Source organism: Megascapheus bottae, chromosome 2 (assembly GCF_031878675.1).
Source record: "Megascapheus bottae isolate mThoBot1 chromosome 2, mThoBot2.hap1, whole genome shotgun sequence".
NCBI lineage: Eukaryota > Metazoa > Chordata > Mammalia > Rodentia > Geomyidae > Megascapheus > Megascapheus bottae.
Window position 1 is genome coordinate 7588282 of NC_143510.1, and position 13466 is coordinate 7601747.

A 13466-nucleotide genomic window follows, 5' to 3' on the forward strand; every position below is an offset into this window, starting at 1 on the left:
AGAATGGGAAACTCTGAGTTCAAGCTCCGGTACGTGGGCATGCAAGTGCATGCGCATTCACATGCATGTGGGGGTGCTCACACAATAACTAAATAAATCTCAATTTAATTGAGATTCCTTCTACTAGGACAGACTGATTGGTTGTATAGGGGTTTTATATACTAAAATACTTTTTAAATATTTAAGAATTTTTGTACTCTAAAATACTTCAAAATATTTAAGAATTTCTGAGTGACCACACAAAGTTACATAGGTGTGAAAACCCATATGCTGTTTTGGAAATGAACTCTATCTTAAGCTTTAGCAACCAAAGACCATTTTTCAACAGTTCACATTTGGTATTTCCATGAAACTAACGAGATTATTAAACCAACTATAGGTTTCAAAGTAGTTGACTTGTAAGTGATGATTTTCTATTTTCAGACAACTTGATGCTTCAATATATTTAGACTTTTAAAACTATGTCAATAAATGCATAAAAGAAAAGCATCATAACTTGCTTTAATACAAAGGTGTTTTAATTTTAAAAAAAAGTCAAAGTCTACATTAAATCAGGGAACCAAGAAATCTAAACTGTACAAGCTTTCTGTATACTCAGAAAACCCAAACACAAAGTTTACGAATAAAACTCTTAATTTCAATTAGCGTCTAACTTAAAGAAAATGTCATAATACCCAGTTGATTAAATAGTTTTGTCATTTCAATTAAATGATTCACCTGAAACATAGAAAACAGGCAACAGACAAAAGACTCTCAAGGGTACTCAAATGAAATTCCTAGTTTCCAAAGGGCAGACACAGTCTTTAATTGCTTTTAGATAGGCACTTAGAAATGCTTCAATGAGGTGAATTCCCACTAGATTGTGAATCACTCACTCAACACCAGGGTAAAATGAGATGCTACACAAGCAAACTGTCCCAAATGACCTATCTATTGCTGAGAATTATAACTATTTTCATGTTCTCTCTGAAAAGATGTTCTTATTATGCAATAAGAAGGATTTTGGTTAATTCATCTCCATTATATTAATCTCAATCTTCCTTTCAGTCAATCTGAATTCACAATATATTCCAAACTAGAATTAGCATGCTTCAACAAAAGAATATTGCAGTTTCTTCACATTATACTCCTTTTTAAATATGCTCCTTTTTAAAAAGAGTAATTTTTTAAATAAAACAGGAACTAATCATGGTTGCGGCAAAGTGGTTATCTTCTCTATTCTGCATTTTTTTACACTTCAGAGGTAATGTCTCCATAGTAATGGTCTTCTGCTGATTAAAATCCCTTTAAAAATGACATGAGCTGAAGCTGGAAAATCTCATAAACCCTTGAGGATGTTACGGGGTTTTAGGGGGCATCTTGTTTTAAAATAAAGACAGCTATCACTAGAAAGATCAGTTGGTTGAGTTCAAATTTTCTAAGTACCAGGCCGCATGACCCAAACTAGAAAAGCAGAGATGGACTCTAACACATAAGGGCTCACCAAATCCTTGAACATACAAAGACAAGAGGATGGGAGGACACTAGAATGGCCTCACTGGTACTTGGTGGAGTTACTAGCAGCACATTTATAAAAGCTTTTGTAGATATGCATAATACTTGTATATAATTCTTTGCTCTTAGGAAAGACATTCCTACACAAAAATCGTCACTTAAGGTTTGGAACTGAGGATCTGTAATCCTATCAATTAACAGAATAAACATTAAGTCATTATATTATTTCTCAACTGTAGCGCCAAAACCTTGAAAGGTCAATTTACAATTAAAATATTGAGTAACTAAAGACTGCTTGATTCTTGGGTAAATAAGATAATTTGATGTGACATTATCAATCCAGTCGCTCTAATGACAACCCTCTGACCTGTTCTCCTTCTTTGCTTCCATGGTATCAGCACAATAATGGAACTGAACCCAAACAGGGCCCACCATTAACAAAATCTTTCCTATTTGAACATAGTATTTCTATATGAGCTCCACTCTGTTCAGATTCTTTGGTAATTTTGGAGCATAAATAAAGACATTCACACAGTACTACAAGTTTATCAAAGGAAAAAAATCTCATCAGAAGTCCTAAAAGGTTATCAGCTATGATATGTAGCAACTTTCTAGAAAACCAAAGTAAGTTAGCTCTTAGTTTTCTGCAAGACTTTTTTCACATGATCAGAAATTTAACATTAAAAAATATAAATAAAAATAGGTTCTACAAATAGCCTTCATGATCATTTCTGAAATTCAATTTATTGTCATGTCTTCTTGTCAAAAAAAATTTCTCCTGCTACAGGAAAAGCAACTTTATATTTTATATTATACAGGATATTTCCCTATGAGTATATAGATTATGAATATAAATAAAGCTCATCAATATTTCTATAGTTAAATTAAGTGTCTTAGTGGAGTATTTGAGTGAAGGTGTTAAATTTCTTCCTCATTAGAAACATCACCGCTGACTGTGGAGTTTGTATAGTAACTTGATAATAAATTCTACTTTTTAAAGATGTAGTTAGTATATTTCTTTTTAAATGTCTTTAAAACTGAAATTGTCTTCATATTCTATAGATGTCCAAACCAGCAGGGTGGATATTCTATCTCTAACTGTGGAAGGTGACTTTTACTGATTTCATAGATCCAGAACATGTGCAATAAATCAGGAAAATGAGCCAGACCACAGTGTTACACGCTACCCTACCTGGATTTAAAGGATATGTATTTCTCCTAAACTGACTAGAGTGGTTACAGTTCAAAGCCTCGGCACACACAGGCAGAATAAAACCTTCATATGCATGTAGGTAGTGCAGTTAGAAAGGGATGTACATTCCTTGTACTCTAGTACCTTCGTATAATTAACAAAAATAATAAAATATTTTTAAAAAAATAGCCAGCTGGCACTGCCAACCCATTCCTATAGTAGTCCTAGAAACCCTTAAACTTGAAGCATTCCCTTTCCAGTCAGTAAGCACCACAGTCTTCAGTGTCTTAGATTTCCAAGCCAGCCTTGTGAGGCATCTACCTGAGTTCTCTTGGCTGTGGGTCAAGGTGACCTTCATTCACAATTTCCCAGCTTTCATGTATATGGGAATAGTGCCACGCTGGGTCAACCCTTCGAACCTTTTATAGGTATAATTGAGAAAACCCAGTCTTTGGATTTGTAGTCCGGTTCTGTGGTATTTGGCACTAGAGAAAAAAAGCAAAAGATTATAATTAGTGAAATATCATTACCATCAACATTTTTTTGGGGGGGGGATTGGTCATGGGGTTTGAACTCTGGGACTGGGCACTGTCCTGAGCTCCTCAGCTCAAGGCTAGTGCTCTAGCACTTGAGCCACAGTGCCACTTACAGTTTTCCAGTGGTTACTTAGATGTAAATGTCTCATGGACTTTCATGCCAGAGCTGGCTTTGAATTGTGATCCTCAGATCTCAGCCTCCTGAATAGCCAGGATTACAAGTGTTCAGCCATCTGTGCCCAGCTCACCTTCAACTTTTGAATGACAACTTAGTGTAAAACTCCCTTACCTGGTTGTAAGATATCAGATTCGGGGAAGTCATCAAAATTTGAAGTGTCATCAATACTTTTGATTTCTATAGGGATTGCTGCTGGCCTTTCCCTATAAAAATAGGAAGCAAAAAAAACATGAAAAAGTGCTCTTGAACTCTTAAGTGTTCAACAAATAATTCCTGAAAACTCTGTATGCTATTTTATAAATATTCGAATGGCCAAAGACATTTAGTGTCAACTTGAAAATAAAAAGTAGATTTCAAACTAGTTGAGTATAATTTTTTTGTTTGTTTTACAAGTCCTGGGCTTTGGCTCAGGGGCTAAGCACTGTTCTTGGGTTTTCTCAAGGCTAGTGCTCTACCACTTGAGCCACAGAACCACTTCTAGCTTTTTCCTATGTATTTTTAATTCCTATGTACCAAGGAATTGAACCTGAGTCTGCGCATGCTAGGCAAGCACTCTACCACTAGGCCAAACTCCCAGCCCCAAGTTGAGTATAATTTTTTAATGTGTCAATTAATTTGAACTTTTATTATGCTCCATTCATCCATCCATTTATTCTGACAACAGTAGGGTTTGAACTTAGGTTTGCATACCAAGCGCTCTACCATTTGAACAACAATCTCCAGTCCTTTTTTTTCTTTATTTTTTTTTGTCCAGGACAACCCTGCACTATGCTCCTCTTATTTATGCCTCCCATGTAGTTGGGATGATAGAGGAATACCACCATACCTAGCTTTATAGGTTATGTTGCTATGTTTTGGTTTTGGCTTTGGTTTTTGCCAGTCCTGGGGCTTGAACTCAGGAACTGAGCACTGTCTTTGGGTTTTCTCAAGGCTAGAGCTCTACCACCTGAGCCATAGCACCACTTCCGGCTTTTTCTATGTATGTGGTACCAAGGAATTGAATCAGGGTCTTCGTGCATGCAAGGCAAGCACTCTACCACTAGGCCAAACTCCCGGCCCCTTTTTGTTTTGTTTTGTTGATGCTGGTCTTGGGTGCTGTCTCTGAGCTTTTTTTAGCTCAAGGCTAGCACTCTACACTTGAGCCACGGTTTCACCTCGACCTTTAAAAAAACTTTTTTGGGGCTGGGCCCCCAAACAGTGTGACCTAGTTGTACAGTACTTGCCTAGCATGCATGAAGCCCTGGGTTCCATTCCTCAGTACTAGATACATAGAAAAAGCCAGAAGTTGTGCTGCAGCTAAAGTGGTAGAGAGGCAGCCTTGAGAAAGCCCAAGGATGGTGCCCAGGCCTTGAGTTTAAACCCTACAACTGGGAAGGAAGGAAGGAAGGAAGGAAGGAAGGAAGGAAGGAAGGAAGGAAAAGAAAGAAAGAAAGGAGAAATTAGTAGTTAATAGGAGGGAAGAAGCTCATGGACTTTCCTGCCTGTGGTGGCATCAAACCACAATGCTCAGATCCTAGCCTCCTGAAAGCTAGAATGACTGGCATGAGCTACCAATGTCCAGCCTCTGCCACTTTTTTGGGGGGGGGTATGGAATGGGGGATTATGGGCTTTCAACTTTGGACCTGGGCATTGTTCCTGAGCTCTTCAGCTCAAGGCTACCACCCTACCCCTTGAGCCTCAGTCTCACTTCCCATTTTCTAGTGAAGAGTCTCACGGTCTTTAGTGCCTAGGCTGGCTTTGAACAATCTTAGTCTCCTGAGTAGCTAGGATTAAAGGCGTGAGCCACCACACTGGGCCCTCTGTCACTTTTTGCTGGAGCAAAAATGGATCTCCCCCACAATCTTTTCAACTACTACTTTCCAAGTAGCTGAGATTGCAGGCATGAGTCATTGTGCTCACAGTCTAGCATGCTACTTATTTTTGCCAGTCCTGGGGCTTGAACTCAGAGCCTGAGCACTATCCTTGGGCTTTCTCAAGGCTAGTGTTCTACCACTTGAGCCACAGCACCAGTTCTGGCTCTTTTTCTATGTATGTGGTACTGAGGAATTGAACTCAGTGCATGCTACGCAAGCACTCTACCATTAGGCCAAATTCCTGGCTCTAGCATGCTATTTTTTTTTTGCCAGTTCTGGGCTTGAGCTCAAGGCCTGAGCACTGTCCTTGGGCTTTCTCAAGGCTAGAGCTCTACCACTTGAGCCTCAGCACCACTTCCGGCTTTTTTTTCTTTCTTTTTTTTTTTTTGCCAGTCCTGGCCTTTATCTCAGGGCCTGAGCACTGTCCTTGGGCTTTCTCAAGGCTAGAACTCTACCACTTGAGCCTCAGCACCACTTCCGACTTTTTTCTATGTATGTGGTACCGAGGAATCGAACCCGGGTCTTCATGCATGCTAGGCAAGCACTTTAACCACTAGGCCAAACTCCCGGCCCCGTCCGGCTTTTTTTTTTCTATGTACGTGGTACCGAGGAAATGAACCTGGGTCTTCGTGCATGCTAGGCAAGTACCCTAACACTAGGCTAAGCTCCTGGCCCTAGCATGCTATTTTTTAAGTGGAAAAAAAAAAGAAAAGAAAAGAGCTACTTAAGGAAAAGGAAAATTGAAGTTTGTTAAAAAATTTTATACTCAAATGCTATGTACATATGGCCTTATAGGATGAGGCTAAGCGAAATGATCTCCAAAATATGAAAACAAGAGGTTTACCTTTATGATTGCTGTTCTTAATACACTATGTGAAGTTTTCTCTTTTTTTCCCCTTATGGTTTATTTCCTGTTGTTACTGTATCTGACTTCGGAAGCTGGTATATTGTATATATGTTTATTTCAAATAGGAAAGGGAAGGGGAAAACCAAGGTGATTGGAAGGGGGTGGGAAGAGGGCAAGTGGGAGAAAAACCGGGAAAGGGGTATCAATGTTCAGGAAGTGATATACCCACTATCTGACAAATCTAACTGTACCCCCTATACATCACCTCAACAATAAAATACAACTTTAAAAAAAGAGAGAAAGAGAAATAACCACAGAGAAATGTCTTTGATTAAAGGCTGAGAGATATTGAAGTTATCCTTATAACAAAATTCAGGTTGTTCTAATACTGGGGCCAAAAATGGATGATCATGAGAATCACCTGGGAAACATTTCAGATAGACTTCTAGGCTCTCAGCCCAGCAATTTTGTTTAAAAAAAAGATTTTATAATTACTGATGCTTAAAATATGTACATAGCCATAATTATTACACCTTCTTTATACATTAAGTGTAACTCAGTTTAGTTAGAACCATAGATCCTGGATATCTGAGCTCAACTGTTAGTATGAAGTTGGGCAGTTAAGTCTCTGTTCTACAACTGCTCTCTGATTATAAAACCAAGAGACTGGACTGGCAGTCTTCAAACATCTTTCCAATCTTAAAAAGTGTGAGACAATAGTTGAAATATATCAAAAATGATCTCTGTATACTTCGATAACTATAAACATTTAGCAGTTAAGAGTTAGGACTAGCTATCCTTGAGCCAAAAGCTCAGAGACAGTGCACAAACCCTGAATTCAAGCACCAGGACTTGCAGAAGTAAGTAAGTAAGTAAATAAATAAATTCTAGACAGGCACCAGTGGCTCACACTTATAATCCTAGCTACTCAGGAAGCTGAGATCTGAGGATACTGGTTCAAACTTGACCCAGGTAGAGAAGTCTGTGAGACTCTTATTTCCAATGAACCGGCAAAATGCTGAAAGTGGAGGTATGACTCAAGTGGTTAGAGTGTCAGCCTTCAATGAAAAAGCTAAATAATGGTCTGAGACCCTGAGGTGAAGTCTCCCCACCTTCAAAACACACACATACAACTAACAACATCAACAACAAAATCCTGACATAGTAACATTTTAACGGTGCTACTTCTTGCACTGTATCAGACAGAGCTACCCACTAAATCTAGAAAGCTTCTGATTCAAAACCTTTGGAACATACCTGATGTGCCCCCAATCTACACCTTCAAAAAAGGGATGACCTTTTATTTCCTCTGCTCCATTATTCCCAATTCTATTTTCAGAGTCAATACAAAATCTAGAGGAAGAAAGAGAAAGTAATATATAAATTACATTTAATATATAAATTACAAGTTGTATTGTTTCGTATGGTTTAGGTTTTTTTAACATTTTTTTTTTTTGGTGGGTCATGGGGCTTGAACTCTGCCTGCGTGCTGTCCCCAAGCTCTTCAGCTCATGGCTAGTTTTCTAGTGATTAATTGGCAATAAGAGTCTCAGGTCCTTTTGTGCCTGGATTGGCTTTGAATATTGATCCTCAGATCTCAGCATCCTGTGTAGCTAGGATTACAGACGTAAGGCAGAGCTGCAATTATGTACTTAAGTTTTGCTGTGTTTATTGTGGAAAATGGCACTATTCAGAAAAATGATTCTAAATATTTTGAGGCCATTTCTGATTGCCTACATTAATAATATTCACGCTTAACATTGATAAAATGCTAATACTTTAAGGGCACTTTGTTTTCTAATTTAGAAACTCCAAAGTCAAATACCCTTAATGAATTCATTATTTTATTTTCCATTTTTCCTTTTTTCTGTCGTGTCTATGTGTGTATGTGCGCGTGTGTGGGCTTGCATGCATGTACACATGAACATTTGTACTGGGGACTGAACTCAGGCCCTGGACATTGTCTTTTTTGCTGAAGAGTGGCTTTCTGCCACTTGAGTCACAGTTTCACTTGCAGCTTTTTGCTGGTTCCCACCAGGCTGGCTTCTAACTATGATCCTCAGACTTCAGCATCCCAAGTAGCTAGGATTACAGGCATGAGCCACACACACACAATTCCTAAAAGTAGAATGGCTATTGGAAACATAAACACATCTACACAGACATAAAACCTATGACTCTATCGATATACTGTTTTATTTCATAAATTAATATGTATCTATGATATATAGCCTAATTTTGATTATGTTCTAAAAACTAAGTGCCAGTGATTGTATATAGATTCCCTTCTTGAACACTTGTTTGTTAAACATGTAATTTGAAATATGATATAAAAATCAATGTTAATAAACTCCTTAATAAAAAAAAGACTAAACTAAAAAAAAAAGTAGAATGGCTGCATCACTTCGGAGATTTTATACAATATCAACCATCAAATCTCATGTATATGTTCTTTGCAGCCACATAAAACAGTACAAAATTTCCTCTTGTTGATGAAAAGAATGGAAGTTTTGCTTAGATTTCATATACAGACCTCTTATTTTCCTTTTTTCTCTCCAACAGCATTGGGTCATCAATTTTTTTTTTAATTTTTTTGCCAGTCCTTGGGCTTGAACTCAGAGCCTGGGTACTATTCCTGAATACTTTTTTTTTTGGGCCAGTCCTGGGCTTGAGCTCAGGGCCTGAGCACTGTCTTTGGACTTTCTCAAGGCTAGAGCTCTACCACTTGAGCCTCAGCACCACTTCCGGCTTTTTTCTATGTATGTGGTACCGAGGAATCGAACCCGGGTCTTCATGCATGCTAGGCAAGCACTTTAACCACTAGGCCAAACTCCTGGTCCCTATTCCTGAATACTTTTGTTCAAGGTTAATGGTCTACTGCTTGAGTCACAGAGCCACTTCCAGCTTCTTCTGTGTATGTGGTACCAACGAATCAAACCCAGGACTTTGTGCATGCTAGGCAAGCACTCTATTACTAGGTTACACTCCTGGCCCAAATGTCATTTTTATTTTTATTTTTTTATCAGTAGTGGGACTTGAACTCACCTGAGCTTTTTTTGCTTAAGGCTATCATCTACCACTTTGAGCCACAGTGCCACTTCCAGTTTTTTAGTGTTTAGCTGGTGATCAGAAACTTGGGCAGGAAGTTTGGCCTAGTGGTAGAATGCTTGCCTAGCATGTACGAAGACCTGGGTTTGATTCCTTGGTACCATAAACAGAAAAAAACTGGAAGTGGTGCTGTGGCTCAAGTGGTAGAGTTGTAGCCTTGAGAAAGGCCAAGGACAGTGCTCATGCCCTCAGTGCAAGGCCCAGGACTGGCAAAAAAAAAATTAAGAATTTCTATGGATCAAACTTCAATTCTCGGATCTCAACATGCTGAGTAGCTAAGATTACAACAATATCTGGCTGAGACATATTGCTTTTAAGAAATATCAGTATCAGGGCCGGGAGTTTGGCCTAGTGGTAAAGTGCTTGCCTAGCATGCAGGAAGACCCGGGTTCAATTCCTCGGTACCACATACATAGAAAAACCCAGAAGTGGTGCTGAGGCTCAAATGGCAGAGTGCTAGCTTTGAGGAAAAAGCCCAAGGACAGTGCTCAGACCCTGAGCACAAGCCCAGGACTGGCAAACAAAAAAAAGAGAAATATCAGTATCTGCACCAATCTTTTTTGTTTTCAATTCCATAAAATAGCTCCTTTTCCTCTTCTCACATTTTCCCAGTGAACTTCCTTTTAGGAAGCTGGTCTGTATAGATCAGGAATATTCTCTCCCCTCTACAAAAATGAAACAGATATTTGACTGGGTTTTAGGACATCCTGAAATTCTCCAAGAAGTTAACCACTAACCCGAGAATTAAATCCTTTGCTTTCTCAGAGATAGGTACTTCTGGAGGAAATACTAATGTTTCTTTCCAGTTCATCACTTTTCTGTATGTTTCTTGAGGTGTTTCAGAACAGAAAGGTGGATAGCCTACATAGTAAGAAAAACAAAGGTTCTATCCATTTTCATGATCAATTAAATTACACCTACCAAATACTTGCCATAACAAAATAACCCTGAATACTATGATAACAATAAAGTAAAGCCAACATGTATAGTTTTATACTATAAGTGATATTATAGCAATAATAGATTTAGGGTATCCATCCTCTCAAGTCACCTGAAGAGCTAAGGAGACTTTTCTTCTTGTCTGTCTCTCTCTTTCTCTCTCTTTCTCTCTTTCTGTCTTTCTTTCTCTCTTTCTCTCTTTCTTTTTTTTGTCCTGGTACTGAGGCATGAAGGCTTGAGCTCTTGCTTAGCTTTTTCACTCAAGGTCAGCACTGTACCAACTGAGCCACACCTCCTCATCCAGCTCTTTGCTGGGCAGTTGGAGATAAGGGTCTTACCATTTGTCTAGGATTACAGGTATGATCACTGGGAATCAGCTGTGCTACAACTCTGGTACATGAGAGCTGAGGTTAACTTTGCTTCTGGCAACAGGATCTAGTATTTATCATTATGTGCTTAATACTGAGAAGGCAGAAATGAGTTTAAAATAGTTCAGCTACTTTTGCTCATATCTGTAAGTAAGTTCAAACAACAACACTCAAGGAAATACCCACATTGTATATGTAAATTAAGAACAAAACATACCTATTAGCATTTCGTACATAATGACTCCCAGAGACCACCAATCACACAGTTTGTTATAACCAGTCTGCATGAATACCTCTGGAGCAATATAATCTGGAGTCCCAACTGTGGAGTATGCCTGCAAAGGAACAGCTTGTTAAATCAGCATTCTCTGTGTGCGTGCGTGCGTGCATGCGTGCGTGTGTGTGTGTGTGTGTGTGTGTGTATGCATGTGCACGAACATGAGCCAGTACTGGCACTTGAACTCAAGGCCTGAGCACCCATCAGCTTTTTTGCTTTAATGCTCACATTCTACTACTTAAGCCAGACCCCCACACTGGCATTTTGCTGGTTAACTGGAGATAAGAGTCTCATGGACATTTTTGCCCAGGCTGGCTTCATATCATGCCCCTCAGATCTCAGCTTCCTGAGTAGGTATGATTATAGGCATGAGCCATAGGTGCATGGCTTCAAACAAACCATTAAAAATTAAATAGCACTCAAGAAGAAAGTAAATTCCACCCAAGTCCTGGGTCTTGGACTCGAAGCCCTGGGGCTCTTTGTGCTCAAGGCTAGTACTCTACTACTAGTGAACCATAGCACTACTTCTGAGGAAGTAAATTCTTTGACCAATAATTATTTTCCATGTTTATCAAGTGTAAGGTTTAGTGATGGTACTGAGTAAGATAATATGTTATAAAAATGTGATTCTGTCCTCTAAGAGGTTCTAGTAAGGGCTAGAAATGTGGCTTAGTGGTAGAGTGTTTGCCTAGCATTCATGAACCTCTGGATTTAATTCCTCAGTACCACATAAACAGAAAAGGCCAGAAGTGTAGCTGTGGCTCAAGTAGTAGAGTGTTAGCTGGTATAAAAGAAGCTCAGGGACAGTGCGCAGGCCCTGAGTTCATGCCCCAGAACTGGAAGAAGAAGGAAGAGGAGGGGGTAGGAGGGAGAGGAGGAGGAGAAGGAGGGAGAGGAAAAGGAGGGGAGGAGGGGGGGAGAAGAAGGAGGAGGAGGAGGGGGAAAAAGGAGAAGGAGAAAGAAAGAAGAGAAAGAGGAAGAAGAAAAGGAAGAAGAGGAAGAAGAGGAGGAGGAAGAAGAGGAAGAGTTCAAGTAAGCTGGGTGCTGGTAGTACTCAGGTAGGCTAGTGCTCTATCTCTTGAACCCTACCTTCACTTCTGGCTTTTTTGGTGGTTAACTAGAAGTAAGAGTCTCATAGACTTTTCTCCCCATGCTGGCTCTGAATCATAATCCTCAGATCTCAGCTCTCTGAGTAGCTAGGATTACAAACTGGTGACTAGCCTTCCTTTTTTTTTTGCCAGTCCTGGGGCTTGAACTCAGGGCCTAAGCACTGTCCTTGGGCTTCTTCCTCAAGGCTAGAGCTTGGCCACTTGAGCCAGAGCACAATGTCTGGCTTTTCTATGTGCATGGTACCAAGGAATCGAACCCAGGGCTTCAAGCATGCTAGGCAAGCACTCTACCACTAGGCCAAACTCCTGACCTTTTTTTTTTTCAATTCTTAGTTTCCATAAAATCCTATAAAAATTGCATCTTTAAGGCAGTTGTTTTGTTTTGTTTTTTGCCAGTCCTGGGATTGAACTCAGGGACTGAGCTCTGTCCTTGGACTTTCTCAAGGCTAGAGCTCTATCACTTGAGCCTCAGCACCACTTCTGGCTTTTTTCTATGTATGTGGTACCGAGGAATCGAACCCGGGTCTTCATGCATGCTAGGCAAACACTTTAACCACTAGGCCAAACTCAGGGCCCAAGGCAGTTGTTTTTAATGAGGAGTTTTGCTGTTTGACAATGTGTGACAGCAGATTCTGTCATCTCTGTGACCTGAGGAAAGACATGACTATAGTTAGTGGGCAGAGAAAATTTCCTGCTCCAAATATGAATACCTTACTCTCTACTTCTCCTTTGGAAAACATCAATATGCATACTTATCACCTGTTAACAATCTGTCATCTGTGAATTCTCCTGCCATATTTTTGTTTTGGTTTTTAGATATGGTCCCAACTATTAAGCCACAACAATCTCCTGAATGCTGGGATTACAGGTATGTACCAACATGTCAGACCTCTATCACGCCGTATTTCTAAGTCATATTCCTTTTCCCCCCTATTATAAGTAGGGAATACAGCTATTATTTTCTCAACTATGAAATCTAATCTAAAAGTGATACATGTAAAGAGAAAATGGTTTTTTTCACCTTAATATAGAACTTCATGTTTAATAAACAAACACTGAACTAAACTGAATAGAAGGATGGTAGGACGGAGGCTAGCCTGGGCTGCATGGTCAGATCTTGTTACATGTAAACAAATAAGCCATGAACCAGAAAGGACTTTCTAGCATAGATTATAATTACTTGGGTTAGTGAGAGAATGAGCTCAATGATTCAGAGGTCATTTATACGGTTTTAATGGATGTCAGAATATTATTTGACTTAGTACCCCTTTAATTACTTGGTTGGACAAATATTTATGGAGCATTTATATGTGTTTGGCATTGAATAAAGGAACTAGGAAAACAAATTCAAAAGGCACATCCAGGTTGATATTGTCCAAAAAGATGTACTCATGACCTGACTTATAAAATGTTAAGCCCTCTGTTCATCACCTTTATAATAACAATAAAAATGCAGTTAATTTTTTTCATTTAGTGTTTTTAAAGACATATTCTTAAGAATACATAGTTTGGTTGGGGACTGGGGGCTCATACCTACTCAAGAGGCTGATGTTTGATGATCAAAG

The 13466-nt window shown here is 39.2% G+C and overlaps 1 protein-coding gene across 1 annotated transcript in view; it reads right to left on the reverse strand.

Annotated features, from left to right (window-relative positions):
* Positions 1–2687: 2687 nt before the first annotated feature.
* Positions 2688–13466, reverse strand: part of LOC150066334 (serine/threonine-protein kinase 38-like) — a 56082-nt gene continuing 45303 nt past the window's right edge. The window contains 6 exon segments of the mRNA XM_090320027.1: positions 2688–3130; positions 3133–3171; positions 3512–3603; positions 7358–7453; positions 9946–10069; positions 10733–10850. Of these exon segments, the coding sequence (XP_090176153.1) occupies positions 3045–3130; positions 3133–3171; positions 3512–3603; positions 7358–7453; positions 9946–10069; positions 10733–10850 (555 nt within the window). The 3' untranslated portion in view covers positions 2688–3044.